This window comes from Sminthopsis crassicaudata, chromosome 2, assembly GCF_048593235.1.
Source record: "Sminthopsis crassicaudata isolate SCR6 chromosome 2, ASM4859323v1, whole genome shotgun sequence".
Taxonomy (NCBI): Eukaryota; Metazoa; Chordata; class Mammalia; order Dasyuromorphia; family Dasyuridae; genus Sminthopsis; species Sminthopsis crassicaudata.
The window spans coordinates 468,115,182-468,137,632 of NC_133618.1; the positions used below are offsets into that span (position 1 = coordinate 468,115,182).

The 22,451-nt window shown below is 36.2% G+C and overlaps 1 protein-coding gene across 10 annotated transcripts in view; it reads right to left on the reverse strand.

Annotated features, from left to right (window-relative positions):
* The window catches only part of MAPKAP1 (MAPK associated protein 1), a 332,422-nt gene that overhangs the window by 22,419 nt on the left and 287,552 nt on the right, over positions 1-22,451 (reverse strand). For all 10 annotated transcript variants that reach the window (XM_074293097.1, XM_074293095.1, XM_074293096.1 and 7 more), the window contains one exon: positions 19,108-19,245. In XM_074293097.1, coding sequence (XP_074149198.1) covers positions 19,108-19,245 — 138 coding nt within the window. The remainder of the gene's footprint in view (positions 1-19,107; positions 19,246-22,451) is intronic.

Below are 22,451 nucleotides of genomic sequence, written 5' to 3' on the forward strand. Positions count from 1 at the left end.
TACTGGACAGTTTACACTGAATGTCTTGTAGATATTTTAAATTCAAAACATCCAAAACTGAACTTGTTATCTATGTCCCTTCCTCGTCTCTCCCTTCTAACTTTTCTATTGTCAAAGGTACCACTACCTTCCTAGTCACCTAGGCGTACAATTTAGGGGTCATTTATGACCCCTAATTGTCTCTTACTCCCTCACCCCACCATATCCAGTTGCCAAGTCTTATCATTTTTACCCTTTCTTTCTCTCTTCTCTGACACTGCTACAACAGGCCCTCATAACCTCATATTTGGCATTGAGCACAGTGCGTGGCAAAAATAGGCACTTAACTGTTTTCTGACTGAAAGATATCTGCATAGTCTGAAGCTCAGTCTCCTTGCCTCAAGTCTCTCTCTACTCCAATCCCTTTTCCACTCAACTATCAAAATGATCTTTCAAAATTACAGCAAGTCACCTTCCTATTCAACAAATTCCAGGAGTTCCCTATTACCTACAACACCAAATATAAAATCCTCTGTATGGCTTTTAAAGACATTTATAACATGGCTCCTTTGCTGTTCCTCAAACAAGATACTTTTTCTGTCCACATTTTCGCCAGCTGTCCTCCACCTCTGGAATTCTCACTTTTCAAGCCTCAACCTTTTCCAATTCTCTTTAATCTTAGTGCCTTCCCTCAGAGAATGCCTCCAGTGATACCTGTGTATATCTAGTCTGTACGCAATTGTGTTCATGTTTTCTCTCTAACAGACTGCAAGCCCTCTGAGAGCAGAAACTGTTTTTGTTTTGTTTTTTGCTTTTCTTTGTATATTCAGCACTTAGTACAGTGCCTGGCACATAGTGGGAGTTTAATAAATGTTGACTGAATTGAGTTGTGTGTTCAAGTGGTCACAATTTTATTATCTATTATTGAAATTTTTTTTTCAAATTTATTTGAAGAAACAGAACAAGCAGAAAGAAAAACAGAAAAGCAATACAAAACAAAATGAAACAAAACAAAAACATTATCATGTGCCCAGCAGAATATCAGGGAGGATTCAAAATATATGACAAATACCAATTTAGTAAAAATTATATATATATCAGTAGAAGAAATTATATTCATGAGTGTCTGTCTTTACTTCCCTGTAAATTGTTGTTTTGTTCTCTACTGTGCACCTTATTTATTTTATTCTTTTTCCCCTCTTTCATTTCCTCCTACTACCCAAGCAGGCTATCGTTAAGAAAGGATATATATATATATATATATATATATATATATATATATATATATATATATATATCTATATCTATATCTATATATATCTATATATCTATATCTATCTATCTATCTATATATATACACACACATACATATGTAGATATATACACATACATACACATGTATCTCCATTTTATTCCTCTCTACCCCACAAGCAAGCATATACATACATATACATAATCACACGTACCTATACCCCAAATACACATGTCTTTCCTATCTCTGCTGACTCTTTTTCTCTTCCACTTTATTTCTTTATATATTTTAAAGGGGGGCTATGCCCTTCATGGTATTTATGTTGTGTTGCTATTGAACCCATTCCTGATATGAGTAGGTTTTCAGAACTACAAGCCCTTCTACCCCTCTCTAATGACTCTGTGTTTATTCTTCCTCTGCACCTCATTTGTATAACATGATTACCATTTTTACCTTTACTCTGCCATCTCTTTTAAACTTACTCTATTGTTGATGTAAATATTAAACATAAAGTATATATTTCCCATGTTAAAAAAAATCTGTCCATATTTAAACAGTTTGTCCATGTTGAGTTCCTTAAAATTGCTCTTTGATATTGGTTCTTATGTTGAAGTTTGGGTAAGGATGACACAAAGTCCTAAAAACCTGCAAGTTCATTGAATGCCCATTTTTTTCTCATTGAAAATTATAATTTTACTGGTTATAATATTTTTGATCATAATCCTAGTTCTTTTGCTTGTCTCTAGATATGATTCCGAGACCTGTGGTCTTTCATTGTAGCTGCTGCTAAGTCTTGCGCAATTTTAATTGTAGCTCCAGTGTATTTGAGTTTTTTTCTCATTCCCTGCAAAATTTTCTCTTTGATCTGGAGGTTTTGAAATTTAGCAATAAGATTCCTATGTGTTTTCCACAAAATAATGTTTTGAAGTGGTGATTGGTGAATTTTTTTCTATTTTTTCCCTCTCTCCCATGGTTTTTCCCTTTTGTTCTGATTTTTCTCTCCTAACATGATTCATAAAACAATGTGTATTAGAAATAAATTGAAAAAAAATTTAAAAAGGAATATTATTGTTCTATAAGAAACAATCAGCAGGATGATTTCAGAGAGGTCTGAAGAGATTTACATGACCTGAGGCTAAGTGAGTAGAACCAGGAGAACATTGTACACAACAACAGCAAGATTATATGACGGGCAATTCAAAACTGAGGTGATCCAGGCCAATACCAGTAGATTTGTGAGGAAGCAAACCATTTGCACCTAGAGAGAGAACTGTGGGGACTGAGTGTGGATCACAACATAGCATTCTCATTCTTTCTGCTGTTGTATGCTTGTATTTTGTTTTCTTTCTAATTTTTTTCTCCTTTTATGATCTGATTTTTCTTGTATAGCATGATAACTATTTAACATATATTGGATTGCTTGCTGTCCAGGGGAGGGGATAGAGAAGGAAGGGGAAAAATTTTGGAACACAATATTTTGCAAGGGTGAATGTTGAAATCTATCTATACATATGTTTTGAAAATTTAAAAAAAAAACATTTAATAAAAATCCCTTTATCTGAAAAGGGCAGATTAAGGGGAGGACAGAAGACTCTAGGACTATCAAAGGATTCAGAGCTAGAAGAGATCTTGAGATTATATAGTAGTTTTCTCATTTTATAAATGAATAATTTGAAATACAGAGAGGTTAAGTTACTTGCCCAAGGTTACACAAATAGTAAGCGATTGAACTGGGATTTGAACTCAGATTTCCTTTTTTTCAAATCCAGGGCTCTTTTCATGAACTTATTCACCCTTTCTACCTCTGGACATTTTGTAATTAATGCAGCTCAAGATCCCATTCTTCACTTCCCCCAGCCCCCCAATCTCTTGCATCATCCTCTTCTCTGCTCACACAGATACCATCCTAGTTCAGGCCCTCATCAACCTTTCATTTGGCCTCCTAACTAGACTTCATACTTCAAATTTCAGTCCTCTTCAGTCTATTACCCACAAAACTGCCAAAGTTATTTTCTCAAAGCATAGATCTGATCATGTTACTCCCTACTCAGTATTAACTAAGGTGCTTTCCTCTAATTTTTAGGGTCAAATACAAGAGGAATTTGTGTTCTACAGTTCAACTGAATTTTTTTTTTTTTTTTTTTTTTTTTTGCTCCTTATAGTTAGGAAGAACAGTGAAAATCTTTGTAATTGAATAATCTTGGCTGAGCAAATCACTTAACCTGTTTGCCTTAGTTTCTTTAATTTTAAAATGGGAACTACATCTTACATAGTTATTGTGTGGATGAAGTGAAATAATATTTGTCAAGTGTTTATCATGGTACCTGGCACATGTAATTCCTCCTTCCCCACTTCTTTCCTTCCTTAGACTAGAATGGACCTTCTCTCCATTTCCACTTCCCAGCTTTCTGTTTTCCTTCAAAGCTTAGCTCAAGTACTATCATCCATGTGAGGCCTTGTCTAATCTATCAGCTGTTATAACCTCACTAATCATTATGTATTTACTGTGAATGTACTTTGCATATAATTATACAGGTACATGTCTCCCCTGATAGAATATAAGCTCCTGGAAAGCAGAAATTTTTACTTTATGTCTCTGTACCCAGTACTTAATACAAATAGTATTTTGGGGCAGCTAGGTGGCGCAGTGGATAGAGCACCAGCCTTGAATTCAGGAGGACCGGAGTTCAAATCTGGTCTCAGACACTTAACACTTCCTAGTTTGTGTGACCCTGGGCAAGTCACTTAACCCCAGCCTAAAAAAAATAAAATAAAATAAAATAAAAAAATACAAATAGTATTTCATAAATGTTTGTTGACTGGTTCTTTTGGCTTCAACGTTACACTGATGTTGAATAGTATCAGTGGTTCTTGACTCTTTGTTTTCATATTTCAATTCAGAATTCATTAAAGAGAAATATGCTTAGAGATTTTCCATCTTTATTAATCTTCCATCAATTACAAACAGGATCTTGTTTGTGGAAGCAAAGGAGTGGTCCCATGTAGGTAAGATCATCATCTGGTAAGATCCAACTTTTTCAGACTTATTTTGCACTGCTTCTTCTCCTCCATATATTCCACCCTGCCACTGAAGACTGTTCTCTTATGTCCTTGACTTTGCACTTTTTCTTACCTATATGTAGAATATTCCTTTCCATCTCTGATTTTATAGTAACTCTTTGACCTTTGTAATACAATTATTTGAGTATGTAGCACATTATCCTCAATTCAACAAATACTTATTAGTGTTTACTGTGTTGAAGGTCCTGTGCTCAATGTTGAAGGTATAAGGAAGCTCTGAAGATGCTTAAATGATAATAAAGGGTGGGATGGAGAAACAATATGTATACAAAATAATAAACTCCCTGGAACCTTTGTCAGCCAGGAAAGTACTGGTTTAATGCTATGTAATTTTTAATGATAAACTAAGTCTCGAATAATAGCTCTTCATTAAGTATGTTGCCTTTGGTTATTGAACCCAGATGTAATAATATGAATTTGGTCTAGCACTACTTCAAGTAATCTTTCTAATGCAAAACTCTATTCATGAGGACCCAAGGTCTAATAGAAATTTCTACATGTGGACACAAAGCTGGCCTCTAGTCAAGATTTAATTATATTAATTTCAAGAAATCAAAGTTCCTCTCTCATTCTAGAATCCTGTATTCTATCCATAGGCATATGCAAGCATGGAGCACAGGCCAGGTACCCTACCACACAAAGGTATAATAGTGGCAGGGGTAGGGAGAAGAACTGCAATACATTAGTTCTTTCCCTTCCCCTCATGTCTGAATTGTTCTCTACCTCTCAGGCTGTGGAAGTATCAAATGATCATATATTTGGCATGACTGAGGTAGCTTTTCAGATGTCTGCCTATGGTTTTAACATTCTGTGTTATAAGGTCTCTTCCAGATTTAATATTCTATGAGACCTGGTCTGAGTGGTGACCAAGTTTTCTAGAATCTCTAGCCTCTGAGACATAGGGCTTGTCCCCATCCCTAACTCCATACCTGTTGAACCTGACATATGGTCAGCTTAAAAAGAGTAGAGTAGTCCAAGTCAGGGTAGTAATAGCAAATGTAACATTAAAAGGCAGCACACCTATTTAAAGAGTATGTCCATTTTCAGACCTCAAAATTACAATCTGGATATGCAAAAATGCATTTGTGTCTACAGTTTTTCAAAGCAAAGTGAAATGGTCTCTAGAGACAACGGAGCGTAACGCTTTAGCAGCAACTAATTAGCACTACCAATGTCAGAAGGACAGACGCTGGCGCTCCTGCCCTGTAATTTATCTTCTGCAATATGAATTCCAACGAAAAAGAAAGGCTTTCGACCAATTCAGCCTAAGGTGGTGTTCTTACAGGAACACTATCCTAGCTCCACAGATCAAACTAACAGGACAAGGAGTGGTTTGGAGGCATCTGAAGAACTGTGTCCTTTAGTGTGTTAATCATGCCCAAAAGTAGGAAGACGTCCATAGAAAAAGGGATAGAAGAGAATTCAATCTAACACGGTTTTTAAGGACCTATGACATGATGGAAAGAGTGCTAGATAAGGGGGAAATCTCTGAGCTCCAGCTCTTGTTAGCTGGGTGGCCATGGGCAAATCATTTCATTTCTCTGAGTCTATTTCCATCTCTGTAAAATGCTAATCTCAGTATCCTCTCCCTAGCTCTCTTTATTGTTTGGCAAATGCTAGGTAACTTTCCTTATACAATTATTCAGAGCAATAACTTCCACACTCTGCTTCTTGATATCTAATCCAGGCATAGTGATTGTGGGCCCTTAACAATCTTGAAAGGCTTGAAGTACAGAGCCAGCAATAGCCTACCTGTCTGCTGACCAAGGACCAGGCTGGCTAAATCCACAGAGTTTATTTTTTAATCTGTGATGTGCTAGACAGATGGAGTGGCACTACTCAAAGAAAAAGAAGTTTTTTTCACTATTTCTCTCCAATTGTGAAATCCCCTTTTCAGAACAGTCTTTTTTAGGAGGGAATATTCTCTGCTTCCTTTCCTCTTCCCTCTCTCAGGCCAATCTCCCTAATAATCTGTTATGTTCTCTCATGATAGTGAATCAGCCTAAAAAGAATTCGAAGAAATGATGATCAAAAGAGAGGAAAATGCAAATGAATGAAATTTTCTATTATACCTAGATAATTGTTTTGTCATTATAAGCCCATAAAGCCCAAGTCAACAATAAAGTGACAAAAATAGCTGAAAGAAGCTTTCTTTCTAAAGAAGGAAAATGTCTTTCCAAGTGCAGGCTTGATTCCTACAATGGATTTCTATTGCCACAAAGACCTAACTTATCTTGATCTCAGGAAGTCTTCCTTGTTTATTACAAAGTGTGAAGGAACAGACTTAAAATAAGTTAATAAAAATATCCAGATCTTCCTCCTAAACTCTCACTGTAGGATTGTGGTGATCCCAAGCTTAGAAGAGTTTTGTCTGGGGCAGACAAGTTTCAAGCACATCCATCTAACTAAGAAATGTTTTAAGGAGCAGCCCAGGGACACACAGTCTTTCCTAAGGACCAATATAGCTCAGTGTAGAGTCTCCTCATGGAAGGTTTGACCATCAGGGAATGTGTTTATTTTTATTTTGGTCATAGCAGTTTAGGAAATCCATTTATCAAGACCTAGAGGGGCTATGATTGGCATTGATGGAGGATGTATATTTATTTATCTGGATCTTTAAAGAATTTAAGTTATTAAACACTGAATAACACCTGGCCTTCTCAATAGAGCTTGATTTTGTCATCATAGAGATCCCAGTATCCATCCTTCTGGAATTTTTGTTACGTGGGGGTCCCAAAGAAACACATCTAATAACACATTTATTTCATAAACCATTCAATTTTCTGACATGCATTTTGTCAATGACACTACTGTCATACTCTTCTCTAGAGCTCTCACCCTGTGATGCTGTCAGGGGAAATGGTATTATCTCCTCTTTCAGGGGAAGAAAATGAAGCTCTTAGAGGTCAAATCCAAGGTCACAAGGCTAGCAGATGTCACTATATGAAGTGTTTCCTCTTTTCATTCTACTATGCTGCCTTTTTCTCAGTGACATAAAAATGCACACACTACTCCCATCTGTCCTGTACTGAATGGTAACTGCCATGAGGTATTTTGAACAAGACAGGATTTTTCTTTTCCAGATAACACTAACCATATTTCCAGATCTTCTACCAAATCTGTGACCATCATACCCTATACCATCACCCCCTGGGCCTACCTTCATCTCTACAGAGGTGATCAGAAAAGCTAATAACAAAATCATGAAACTGGAAGGAAACTTTGAGAACATTTAGTCTAATTCATGCATTTTGCAGCAGGAAGAAGAGCACACCATGTAATGTGTTAGAGCAAGAAGGGACAGCAGAGATCATCTAGTCCATGCCTTCTGATTTACAGATGAAAAAAGAAAGGCTTTGGAGATCACACATCTGACGCTGGTCCAATAAGGCATCTTTCAAGGTTTGTAGACTTAGCCAGGTATCCAAGATTCAGAGGTCTTTTATGTGGTATCAGTAGCTGAATTTATTAAATGACTACTCTTGAAAATGAATATTCTTGTCTGGGTAAAACTATCCAAAATTTATGGAGCATGCTCTTCAGCCCCTTGATGGAAGGAAGTGAATGTGTGATCTAGGAGTCAGGTACACATTAATAGAATACAATAGACCAGACATAGGTGTATTATATTCTCCATGGAATGGAGCTGCCTACATTGCTCTGACATGCCAGACTCCATAAAAGCATAACAATCTTTTTTATGACATAATATATTGTTTTGAATATAGTCTATTCTTCTAAAATGAGATCTCTTTAGGTGTAAAAACACAAATATTTTAAATAAGGCAATATAATATCATGGAACGAGTACTGGATTTGGAGTTGGGAAAAGACCTCAAGTGGATACTTCTGACATGAAGTTGCTACGTGACCATCACTGAATATCTTTCCATCTCAGTTTTCCTCTCAAGCAAAGTAGGGATAATATACTACAGGTTGCTTGCAGGGGTACAATAAAGACTAAATTAGATAAAGTGCTTTGCAAATCACAAATACCCATGTAAATATCAACTATTACTATTATTATTATTATAACAGATCAAAAGCAGCCCTCAAAAAAAGGCTTTATCTTTTAAAATGTGAACTCTGAAAAAAAAAAGGTATAAAGGTATACACTAAAAATAACTGTGAAATTATTACATTAAAACAATTTACTGTGAATATTTTCTTTCATCATATCAAATAAAAAAGAGATGTCTTATTCATTTTTATCATCACTGCTCTTTGAATCACTTTCATTGTCATTTCCTTTTTTCCTGATCGTCCCACAATATGTCACCTTTGTAAGAGCATGATTAGTGGCTATGCTCTGGTTTTCTATAAGCTGAGAGGAAGCTGAAAGCTTTCTAAGACAAAAGAGTGGCCTGGATTCAGGCAAGTATGGCTTTTAATGACATGATACAGCCTCAGGCTCCTCAGGAAAAAGGCAGGGCAAAGGAGCAGAAAGAACTCTGCATTTGAGTCTGGGCCCTGCCTTTTACCAGCAGCGCAACCTTGGGAAAAGTTAGCTTCTTCATTTGTTAAATGAAGTGGCTGAATCAGGTAATAGGGCAATCAGAACATTGGTTTTAGAATCTGTTAGAGGTTCTGAGTTTGAATTCTGACACTGCTACTCAGCACTGATCTAATCCCAGACAAAAGACTTATCTTCTCTAGGCTTCAGTTTCTTCATCTGTAAAAAAACTGAAACAAAACAAAACTAGACAGTCTTTTCCAGGCTTGAACTCCCAAAGCTCCATCGATTACTTAGCTGTCTCAAGCCCAATTTTTTTAATCTGTAAAATGGGGATGAGAAAACATGCACCCTTGTTCCTTACAGGATTATTGTGAGGTTAACCCTTTGTTGGATTAAGTATACTTCAGAAATGGTAGTTGCTGCTGCTCTTTTTTTGGTTCTAGGACTCAGAAGTAGCCCACCATACTGACTTGGAATGGAGTCATGTAAACCACTCTGATCTTTGCATTTTTTTAGATCCTCAGTATTTTTCTCTTCTTGGAATCTCTGAGAACCAAGGCAGACTCTGCAGTTGCCGGAAATCTTCTCACCAGCAGCCTCCTTGTTTTGGAAGGAGACGATAAATAAATCAAAATGCACTAAGCACGGCTTCCACATGGCAATCGCCTTCTTCATTGCATGTGCCCCTCATCAATCATACTATTGTCTGCTTGAAAGGCGAGCCTTGTAAATGTCATATCCACTCAAGCCCAAGGAGAGGCAAATCAAAATGCAGCAAGGAGTTTTAATTGGATAGTGTAATTAAACTAAAAAACCCCAGCAGACTCCCTTTGACAGGATAGATGAAGACCCCTTTTAATAGGGCTACGGAACATATTTGTTAAAAGGATGAGGCAATGCACGGTTTCTGATTGTGCTCCAGAGTGCTCTTATGAAAAGGCGATTCAATAACAGAGTATTGAATAAGTTAAGGCCAGTTCTATTCCACACTCATGCAGCATTTACTGTATACCATTTTTAATTTTTGAAATGTGCTTGTGTTAGGACATGAAAAAAAAAATCACTTTCCTTTGGGAAAAAAAAAGAGAAAGATTTTAAGCACACATGTATTCTGTAGGAAAATATAAATTCCAACATCTTTTCTAATACCTGTTTAATGCACAAAGAATGGTTGGCAGTAGTGTGTTAGGGATTAGAAGGACTGGCTCTGAGTCCTGGCTCTGCAACTTACTTTGAAAAAGTCAATTCACCTCTGTGGGGCAAAGTCATAGATATAATAGGAGGTTAGGCTAGGGGTCTTGAAGGGCCTTTTCCAGTTCTAAATTTACTGTTTTAAGGTCTTGTATTCATGTTAAGGTATCTTTCTCCTATAACATTTTAGATGCTAAAGTGCTTGCTGACACTATGATTCTTTGTTTTAGTATCATATAAAGGTGAAAGAGTACTAGGTATGGAGTGAGAACACGAGTTCAGATCCAGGATCAGCTGCATCAATTCTGGGGAAATCATATCTGACCCTCAATATCCTCATTAAAAAAAAAGAAAAAAAAAAGAAAAGAAAAGAAAAAAAAAAAAAAAAGAGGCTGATCTCTAAGGCCTTTTTGGGCTCTCAATCCTAAAATCTTGATACACCTCAGTAATGGATCCACTCAGACCCAAATGGGACATCAGGCTTGAATTTTAACCTTTTGAGTGTTTAGTCTTAAAAGCTATCTGACTTGTATTTAAAACTTACAGCTGTTTTAACCAACAGTAAGCAGTCTATTTTCATTTGTTTCTTTTTGTATGAAAAAGATATACAAAATTTATACAAAAATATATAAAAATTTTGTATATATCTCCAAATATGTCATGAAAAAGAAAAAAAAAATCATCTGTCCTGAAGAGTGCACCTGGAACCAAATAATTTACTTCCTCTACCCCATGACCAGGTTCATGTGACTATTTCTTGACAAGGATGCAACCTGTGCAGAGGAGGAAGAAAAGGTGGAAATGACAGGCAACAAGGTATACACTGTGCTATTCAGAGTTCCACAAGAATAACCTAATAGGCCCTGTCTTCCCTCTCCCTCTCCCTCTACTCTTTCAAATTCTGGCAAATTCTACCAAACTGAAAGGCTGCAAGGATGTTGTAAAAGAGTCCCTGTCATCTCAGGGCTGAGCTGGCTAAATTCGGAGAGGCTGATCTCTGAGCTGGCCATAGGGTGATGAATTTCTAGCTATAACAACTCACAAAGACCACCTACTAAGGTGAAATGGAACAGATCTGTGTCAGTAGAGGGGCATGGAAATGACAGAGCACTTTAAATTCTGCAAAAGGCTTTCCTTACAAAAACCCCATGAGGGAGAAAGTGCAAGAATTTCCATTTCCATTTTACAGATGAGGAAAAGAAGGAAAAGGACTTGACCAAAGTCACAATGAATCTAGGTCTCCTCAATCTAAAGCCAGTGTTTTTCCTTACTAAGCTTCTTTGCAAAATCTGTGTACGAAATACTTTATTATTTGAACAAAATTTTGATACTGATATTATTCATGCCTTTATTTTTCTTATGTATCACGCACTATTATGAAATACTCTCACAAAGAAGTTGGTCTTGGAATCAGTTTATCACATACAGCCCAAAGGTATATCACGTGTGGAAACCTGGTACCAAATTAAAACATCCAATCCCCTCTTGGCTTAAATGAAAGCTACACCAAGGCATTTCAGCCATCAATTTGGCCACCACTTACGGCCAGTATGAATTCTGCAGGAAAAGCTATTTTCGTGCAGATGTGGAATTCAATGGCAAGCCTGCCTCATATACTGGCATCAATCAACGTATTCCTGTCACTGGCAGCTCTCAACAGTAAGGCAAGTTCAAAGGTCATGGGATAAAGAAAAAACCAAGCTTGGGTTCAGTTCTAATATCTCCTCAATGGAAGTCTTGCAAAAGTACCCCCTCCTGTATTAGCTTGGCTTTCATTAATCTTCTTGCCATCTTCTTTAACTAGCCATGCAGAACCGCTCGATAGCAAGACGTATAATGGGGAAGGCCCTATGCCTATTACCAGGTTAACATTCTGTTAAAACCCAGTATAACAATGGAATGGGGACCAAAGAAATCTTCCACAGTGGGGGGTGAAAAGCAGGCAATTCAATTACAGCTCGGACATACCTGGTTATTTCTGACCTATAAAAAACCAAAGAGGTTTTTGTGCTTAAGTTGGCCTTATTATGAAAGAAACCTACTACTGCCATCCCCTTTGAAAACAATAGTGAGCTTTTCAATATAAAACAAATCAATGTGGACAAATCATTACTCTGTGGCTTTAATTGAATTAGCAAATTAGATCCACTACTTTACTGAACTTGTCAAGTACTTATGAAAAGGAAGATTGACTTTAAGCTGGAGGGCAGGTGGCTTCTTCCCAGGGTCCATTTACCTCATCTTTCTATCCTAAGCCCATCTTCAGGAACTCAAATAGATCATCACTACAACTGAAAATAGGATGTTGATTTGGATGGCGCTTAAGAGACTGAGTACTGGTCCTATGGGGTCAGGAGACCTGTGAGTGAATTCTGAGTTTAAAATTTACTCACTGTGTGAATTTGGGCAAATCATTTTCCCTCTCAGGGCCTGTTTCTTCATCTTTAAAATGGGGAAAAGAGTTCTTACATTACCTACCTAAAATGGGAAAAACACTTTGTGATGTATGAGAATTATTATCATCATTAGAGATGATCTAGTCTAATGTCCTCATTTTATGAGTCAAGAGGCTGAACCCTAGAAAGATTAAATAATGAGCTAAAGGCCAAACAGGTGTTAAGAATCAGGGCAGAATTCTGAAGCCAGATTTCCTATTTCTAAATCCTGATTCTTTTTACTGCATCAAAATTATTCTATAGTACCTCTGAAGATCACAAGTTAACTCTCATTTCTTAAAAAAGGACATATGCTGATCAGATCCCCTACCCTGGGCAGGCCTCATGCAGTGTCCTGTCTAACCATGGTACCAGACTTTCAGAAGAACATGGACAAAAAAACCCCCTGTGTTTTTTGAGAAAGTGGCCAGGGTGACTAAGATAAAACTGACAGATGGTCAGTTACATGAGGTCCAGATGAAGGAACTATTGATGTCTAGCATGGAGAAAAGAAAATGTGATGGTGGGATGATGGGTATCTTCATTTATTTGAAGGACTATCATAGGAAAGAAAGGTTAAACTTGTTTCACTGGGACTAAGAGATTCATTTATGGATAGAAGTTACAGGGAGGCAGCCTAATCTTAGAAGGAATAGAATGAATTGACTAAAGAGGTAATGAGCTTGTCATCAGACGAGATACTAGTCTCTATTGATGTAGAGATCATATAATCCATTGTTAAATAGACCACTGATAGAACAAAGAGGTGTCAAACTCACAAAGAAACAGGGGCCTCATATGAAACAATAGGGATTTCTCTGCACTGCATATTGACTTAAGTTTTAAGATGTTATGTTATCTATGTTTTTTTGTATTTTTATTTATTATGTTAAATATCTCCCCAATATATTTTAATCTAGTTCAGGCTATACTTCCAGGAGTTGTTATGGACCAAAGGACATATGCTTGACGCCTCTGAAATACAGGGAAGTTTCTGATTCACATGGGTTTGGACTACATGACCTCTGAGGAACCACAATATGGCCTTAATCAGCTCTCTCTCTAAGCCTCCCTCTGATCCTCTAGAAAATGATGGAGCTGGACTATAATTTTTTTTTTTTAAGTTTCCTTTAAATTTTAACATTGTTTGATATTTGTTCCAAAGTGTTCTAAAAGTCCCCAATAACTATGACAATCTATTGTGTAAGGTTCTTTGAAGTTCTAATATCAAACAGTCTAATATTCTATTTCCTAATGTTTTGAGTGAAATCACCTGATAGTTTAAGGTGTTTTCAAGTTCCAGTGTCTATGGGTCCTTTCCAACTTTCCAACAAGATTCCAGGATTCTATAAACATACCAGTTACTCTTTGAATACTTTGCACAATTTAGAGCAAAGAAGCTTTATTCTTAGTCCAAAAACACAACTGGCATTAACAGAATCAGATTTCGTTTAAATTACACTATTGCAAGAGAACATAATCATATTACACCTATTATGTTGCTTCCTTAAGATGTTATATTATGTATACTTAATTGAGATACAAGACTCTTTTCAGCTATAAAAATGACAGCTACTTTATTAAGGTTTAAATCTTATTTCTTAATGATAGAATTCTTCCTTTCAGGACTCAAAATCTGCAGAATTTTCTGTGATAAAACCCGAGCTCTGCTTGACTATAACTAGCCTTTTAAAAAGTGCCAAATGGATTTTAGTGGGGCGCAGTTGAGGAAAGACCATTGACTTGTGATGTGAGGTTGCAATATTCCATTCTTAAAAATCAAACAAAAATGTGTTGTTTTAAATTTCAAAAGCATATAGCCTATTGTTGCACAGGGCATGGGGTCAGTTCTCTGATCAGGTCAGCTCTGATCCTTACTAACTGTATTATGTCAGGCAAACCACTTTTGCCTTCTTAGCCTTGGTTGTTTTCAATTGTTTATTTAAAAAGGGGAGGAGGAGTGAATAATATTTCTATTCACTAATTCATGAAATTAGGTTTGGGCTTTGGAAAATTATGAAGCACTAAAAAAAATATGCTCCAATGACATCCAAAAAATAGTAAAAAAAGGCAGGAAAGAGCCCTAGCATACCAGATAGATATTCCATGGAAACTTTAAGAAAAGATAAGGATTAGAAATGCACAAGATGAGAGGGTACAAAGGGGTTATAATTTGTAGTAGTCAAAAGAAACCCCACAGTAACAAGAGAGTAATTGAAATGAAAACTAATATCCTTATTATTACTGCCTGTCAATAACTCAAAGACCTGTGATTTGGTGAGTGTGGAAATGGCTTCCACCTATGTAGGTTGTGAAACCACTACAATGCACTTCTTGGGGTGTCAAAAACAGGATCAGAAGGCAGGGTTCTGCATTCAATCCATGAAGCCACACTGCCACTCTCATAATTTTATATAACAATAAGAAAAACTCAGTATTCAGTTAAAACTTTGCTTAGTTCTAGGAAGAATTATTTCCATTCCTTTGGGTTTATCACAGTGTAGTTCTATCACATTTCTCCTTCTTTCCCCGCCTTGTGTCCTTATCTGGAAGATGAAAGGGGAAGACTAAAATGTCTTTATGATTCCTACCAGTTTTTGGAAGTTAGGCTTTAGCATTATAACATTACATAAGTATATGAGGATTGTAAAATCAAGATGGGAAATCACTGTTTCCAATGCTAAAAAGAGTTTGCTTGATTAGTCTTAATTCCTGGGACAGGAAGAATTTCTCATCTAGTTTCTTAAGGGGTTCATGTTTGTTGGCAAAATTAAAAAAAAAAAAGTTACATATCTATTTTGTGGAGTTCCTAAACCTTATTCACATACGGGGCTGAGCCATAAATCTTCCTTTGGTGAACATGACCTAATGGTGAGAACTTGATGTTAAAGGGGTAAAAGCTGTACAATGGCTACGGATGAAGTAGGGCTGCAGAGCGTCAGTCTTTCTCATACCAGACATAATAAGTCATCATGTATTTCATGCTAGCAGTTTGCTCATATGGGGAAGTAATAGGATCATAGGATTTAGAGCTGAAAGACATCTTAAGAGATCAATTAGTTTAGTTACCATATTTTATAAATGAAAACAAGTCCGGGAAGATAAAATGATTTGCCCAAAGTGCGATAGCAAGGAAGAGACAGAGCTGAGATTCTGGTCTAGGTATTCTAACTCCAAACCTAATACTACATTCTAGTTCTAATACTTCATCTAGTTCAACCATCTCATTTTACAAAAGAGGAAACAGAAATCAAAAGGGAAAAGGTAAACTTTATTAAGGATTGCATAGGCAGTATTCTGACTCTAAATGTATCATTCTTTTCCCTATCTAGCCATAATCATAGCATCTGATTTGGAGAGGACTTGAGTGGTCAGACTCAATGCTTAAAGAGGGATTCCCTGTCAAAGTCGGTGACAAATATTCACTGAGCCACTCCTCTTGAGGAATGCTCATTCTATCTACCAAGTCTATCATTCAGAGACTTTTGGAATATGGAGCTAATAAAAGAAGGTCATTTTCCTTGTGCAGTCCACTAGAATGGCCTGACAACAATTTTCTGGACAAACAATACAACAGGTCTTCTTAGAAAGTTCTTCATTCATTTGTTTTTTGTTTAAAGATTTTCCAAATTTATCACATGATGGACAGAGAAGAGCTTCATTTTCTCTACACTAATGCCAAGAAATATATGGTTATTTCAAAAAGAACTCAGAGTATTTTCACAATTGCCTCATTCTTGTTCTAGCTTCAGCAAGACTAGGAAGCAGCATACTTAGGATGCAAGAGATAAAAACAGGGAAAAGAAAATATATTGCAGAACTCAAAAATCTTATCTATTTTCAGCCTGTGTCTTCACAATAATTCATTCAAGGAGGCTCCAAGAATAATTTTTGATGTAAACTCAGCTACGAACATACATCACTGAGCTGATAAGAATCACAGACTAAACTTATGAAATATAGTAAGGTTCATTCCTTTCATGGTGTTAAAATAACTTTTTTCCTAAGGTTCAACAGATACAAAAGATAAAAAAGGGTTATCATTAATCCTTAAAAAAGGTCTCATAAATTCATTCAGTGGGTTGATGATGGTTTGAAGATGAACTTTTTAGATTTATTCACTGAATTAATTTGATAAAAATACTGGAAGCCATAAGATAAACCACACAGCACATAAGCTGATTGGTTTAAATGTCTCTCTGTTTTGGTGTGGTACAAAATAATTCATTCTGAACCTATTGATTTAAAAACTCCCACCTCATCTAAATAAAATATTGTAGTGATGGCAGGTAGTGGTATAGTGGATTGAGCAGTGGACTTGGAAGTCTGGAAGAATTGAGCTCTAAGTTAAAATCCCAGTTTTGACACCAATTGATTATATGACCTTGCACAAATCCCACTATCTCCTTGGGCCTGATTATCCTCCTCATTTGTGAGACGGCAAAAGGGTTAGATGAGATGATCTGTAAGGTTCCCTCTAGTTTTAGTGTGCTTCATATGAATTCTCTTTCAGTGGTCTGATTTCACTGGTGAGCATGTTCTTCACAATGGGCAAGAGAGGGTTCATGAGTTACTGTGGTAAAAAAAAAAACCAGACCTCTAAACAAATTCATGTCCTGGTGGACAATCTTTTGATGAGGAGCTTCCCAGGGCTTCAACTAGAGAGGTTGTCAATCATTCATTCAATGCATGGTTTGTTGATGGGTGTCCTTGTCGCTATCTAGTGGGGTACGACTTGTTGACATTTGTGCTTTAATAGCTCAAGAGCTCACTGAAGTTCCCCTACATATTTAGGTCAATTTACTTAAAATATGTACTTTTTGTGGAAGTGAAATGACAACATTATCTCACTACATCTGGTGTTCTTTTTGCTCATGTTCTCTCCATCATCTTTAACCGTTTTGTTTAAATTTCTATTAGATGAGAAAGGGTGAAATATATCCAAAAATTTTGGATGATTTTATGAAAAATTAAGTCTCACAATGCAGTAGAAAAAGATTATTGACCTTGGTGTGAGGCAACCTGGTTTTGAAACTTAGCTCTGATTCTTACTACTCGTGTGACTTTTAGGCAAGTTACTTAATTTCTTTGAGTCTCAGTTTCCTAATCTGAAAAAGGAGGGAGTCTGCAAAAATGAACTCTAAGTAAGATTTCTTTCAGCCATAAATTCTATAATCTAAGTAATTTAAATTCCCTAAACCTCAGTTTTATTACTTGTAAAATAGAAATAATGCTAATTTACAAATCCTATTTCATATGGATATTATGGGATGAATGTCTCATATATTTTAATGTACTCCAGAAATGGAGCTATATTTAAATTCTTAAAATTTTAATTCAAATTCTTTAAAATTTTTAAATTCTCCAAATGTCTTATTTTAAAGTACTTTTTAAAAAGTTCTGGTAAGATAAGAGAAGTACAGTTAAAAAATTCAACTAAAAGAACAAAACTGAGAACTAGACTGAGAAGAATAAGCAGGTGGCTATCTGCAAGGCTGTCTACATTTTCTTGCCTGAAGAATTGTCACATGTTACAAAGTAGATGGAGATCTGGGACATATGACAAACACTCTATGACTGTCATTTCTTACTTTTTCTTTTGAGGATGTAATTTGTTATACCATTCCTTGTCAGGAGGATCTGGCATCAGGAGGCCTCAGACTTGAGCACCGAACCCCCCTAGGGAACATCTAGTTACCTGGCTTCTTGGTTTTTGATTCCTTCTCAAAAGAATTAGAACACTGGACTAAATGTTCTCTATGGCAGTAGACCCCTAGGGAGGGGAAGCTGCTGTATAAGAGGTGGTGTAAAACTCTATGAAGAACCAGAACTAAGATTGAAATTTTAATTATTTCAATTAAACTTATGTAAACTATAATCTTGAAAGCATAAACCATCTCATTAAAAAGTAGTAAATATAATTTCTATAAATAAAATATCTTGTACATTTGTGCATTGCTATTTAAAAACATGCTTTTACTCTTATGATTAATACAGATTAATTTAAAAGTTTTATTGAATTTAGTTTTTTGTCATAACTTTCCTCAATTAGTGGAATCAAACAATATAATGATTAGGATATGAAGTTCTGTGAACTTTGTTGATGTTAAAAGAAGGATGGGAACCACTGTTTTTAATTATGATGTTTTTTGTTCTAAATTAGCCCTCTAGTCACTAATATATTGTACTCCAAGAGCTTTTTGAGTCCTTTTTTTGGTCCTAACTTTTAAGTTCTAAAGTCTCTTTTAGCTCTAACATTCTATGATCCTGTGATAATATCAAACAAGTTCTCAATAGTTCTCTCTCTCTCATTCACAGTAAACAGTGTGGCTTCATGATATTTCCATTGTGGAAGGAACACCAATATTTGACTGACTTCCTAAGTCAGAAAACTAAAGTTAGGATACTATTTAATTATGAAATGGCAATCCCAGTGCAAGATACAGAAAGGACTCTGCTCACCTGCCTGTACTTAATGGGTCACACTGATTCCTAATGAAGTATGCTGAAAAACTAATAGAACGTGGGCCTATAAAATCTTGGTATCGTAACACATTCTGGCTGAAGGGAAAGAAATGCTTTGCAACACATTAAACACCTCCAAGGAAGAAAGGACATGGTGCTCATATATTCTCTTGGCACCCAGCACACACACACACACACACACACAGAGGAAGAGCAGGGGAAGGATATAAATAAAAGGACTGCCTTACTTGGGCTTTTTTCTTCAGCAAGGTCACAGGCACACAGCAGGTCAGAATCGATTGAAATAGGCTTCTGTTTAATCCAGAACTTTGTGCTGGCCTTTTGGTTAGTAACAGGATCTATCTCCACTTTGTCTCCAGATATACCTTTAAGTCAGAAGAGAGAGAAAAACTAATGGCAGCAGACTGCATGAACAATATCACAATAGCTGTTTTATACCCTTTATACATTTTTAATTAATATAGCAGCAGTAGAACTAATAGTTCATATTTATAGAGACCCTAGATTTGGAGTCAGAAACTCTGGGTTCAAATCCCATCTCCATGGATGGCTAGCTTTGTGACCATGGGCAAGCTGTGAATTTTCCTTTTTGTGTGTTACTGCCCTTATTCCAGCCTTCTTCCAGTTGAAATATTCCACTGCCAAGTCTCCATTTCCTTCCAGCTCTGATACACTATGATTCTATAGTCTTTCCATTTATCGGTTTGATTTTCTGAGAAGCAATGAAACACTGCTTATTTGTGTATGCTGCCTTACACACAGCATTAGGTGTAAAACATCAGGGAAAAACATGCAACAATGCCGTTAGGGACAGAAGTGAAAAATGTTAATATTACTCCTTCAGATTTGATTTCCAAAACTGTGAAAGGCAGACTCTACAGTAGCATGGGATTAAAAATGTGGGGAAAATGTGCACACTAGGGCTACAAAGCATCCTAAGATAATCACTGAAATTTATACCAATCATTCTTCCAGGATCATAAAAGAATATATACTCAGAGTAAAATATATGACCTATGCCAGGTTCTCTCTTTTTCTCACTCATTGAAAATTAAAGGATTTGTCTGTTGATGGAGTGAGACAAAATCTTCAATGCACCTACCAGAGTGGGACCCATATGGAGCTTTAAAGTAATTGCATTTTTAGGTCAGAGGATAAAGGCCAAGGTCAGTATGGGGAAAAAAGGTAGAAGAAGTAATTAAAATAATAAAATGGGCATGCTGCAGCACAAAAGACAAATCACACCAGCCTATTTCACGTGAGGGCTTTTGTTCATTACACTTTAGAAGTCTAGGCGGGTCTGGAATAAAGTGCGAGAAAACTTCATTTTCAACAATGAATCTAGTGTGAATGAATACGAATGGCTTAATTAAAAAATCAACCATCTTCTGAAGGCAAATTTAGCCCAATACAAGTAAATACTGAAGATTTATATTCATATATTTCTATCTTCTTTTGTCATAAATATCAAACTATCACTAATTAAGGGCAGAAGATTTTCACCTGAAGAATTATAATCAAAGTGACTCCTAATTTTTCTTTTCAATAAACATCAGACTAATGGGTTAATGGCTGCTTAACCCTGACCATTACCATGGGGGGCTCTAGCAAAGGTGATCTATAAGGATTTCTAAATTAACTAGTCAAAAGTCAGGATTTGTCATTAGACCTATTTTGGATATATTTTAATTAGAACATTACAAGTGACAATGATCCAGGAAGGGAAAGCCTCAATTTCAGGAAAGTAAAAATGGGTTGGAAGGCCAACATCATTACTTTTCACTTCAAACATATGGTAATTCTCCAGTTTTCTCTCTCTTTCTGTTTTTTTCTTATCTGGTATTGATTATTTAAAATCTGGGTCTTTTTCTGTGGTCTACAGAAAGAAAAACATTTGAGTTCAGTATATTGATGAGTTAAAAAAAATTTTTTTGACATTTATAAAGTTGTGACAGAGTAATACAAAAAATAAATGTAGGTACATTTTATGAGGAAATAAATACATTCTTTTTTTTGGGAGTGGAAGGAGTTATGGGAGAGATGGAAGAGAGTGAAGGAAAATGGAAAAAAAAAAAAAAAGATCATTGGAGACATATTTTAACATTTTTGTCCTATGGCCCTGCAACTCCTGAAGCTACATTCAGTCAATATTGTTAATGTACCTTGTTAATTTGATAGGATTTGTCAGGTAACTCCACTGGAAAATTATATAAACCTGTTCCAGATGAACAGATGATAGTGACATGAATTAAAGTGATAGAACAATAGTAGAATATAAACTAGAAATGACATCCAAAGTGGCTGTTGATTTATTGCCATACTGAGTTTGGTTCTGGGCTTCCATGTATATTAGTGCTACAAATCTGGGTCCATTTAGCAGAGAGATGCTCGTACATACATCACTGGCTCCTGTTCCAAGCCAAGGTCACTCTCCGTTGCATCAATCTTTTCAACAGAGCCTACTTCACAAAGCCTCGAGTTTTCCCAGCCATCTCAGATGTACCACATTCTCCTTCTCTTTCATCTTTCTTTTATCATGTAAAGTACACTTTAACTTCTATTATTTTTATCTGCAAATTGTTACTGTAGACTTCATCCATTATGTTCCATATCGCAGCATCAACTGCCTTAGTTCCCACACCAGCACATGAATTCCTTCCCCAACGATGCCCCTTTGCAGCTTTTTTCTAGTAATAGTATGAATGACAATAATAATATATTTGAGGGAGAAGTATATCATGGGGACATAGAGTTGAAGGGAAACTTGGAGACATCATCTACTCCAACTATTATCTTAAAGATAAGAAAAAATAAGATAAAACAAGGAATGGGGAATAACTATCAGAACTGGAATTTGGATCCAAGTATTCTGATTCCAAGTCTTTTTTTTTTTTTTAAACTACTAAGAGCTTTTTCTATTCCAAATGCTATGATTCCTAGAATATGTTATTATTATTTTTTTTTGGGGGGGGGGGAAGACTGGGTGACACAAGGAGGTTAAATAACTTGCCCAGGATCACACAGCTAGTACATATTAAGTGTCTGAGGCCAAATTTGAACTCAAGTCCCCCTGATTGGGCTAGTGTTCTATTCACTGAGCCACCTAGCTATTACTGTTCATTTAATGTTGTATATAAGTAAGCTACACCCATAGAGGTTAACTGAATTATCCAAGGTCACACAAGTAGTATGTGTTGGAGTGGGGGACCAACCTTTCTTATATAAACACTGGGTCTACTGTTCTTTCTATAATGTCAAATCCTAAAAATGCCAAACCCTAAAGGCTGTGAAGAGATTACTTTCTCTATTGTTACTTGAACATAAGAGACAGAAAAGCACTTCATTTGAGATCAGGTTGGACATAGTGAAATATATACGTTTTTAAAAAGTTCAAGTTGTGCCAATATGCTTACAATTGCTGCTTTAGGGGAGGCAGAGGCACATATAACATGAGAGCTCTATGAACTTCAATGTGCTAAGCTGATTAGGTATCTGGCCTCAATATGGAAAGTCCTTAGGGGTGAACAAGGGGGCCTAAGGAGGGTTGAAATGACAGGTCTGAGTTGCAGTC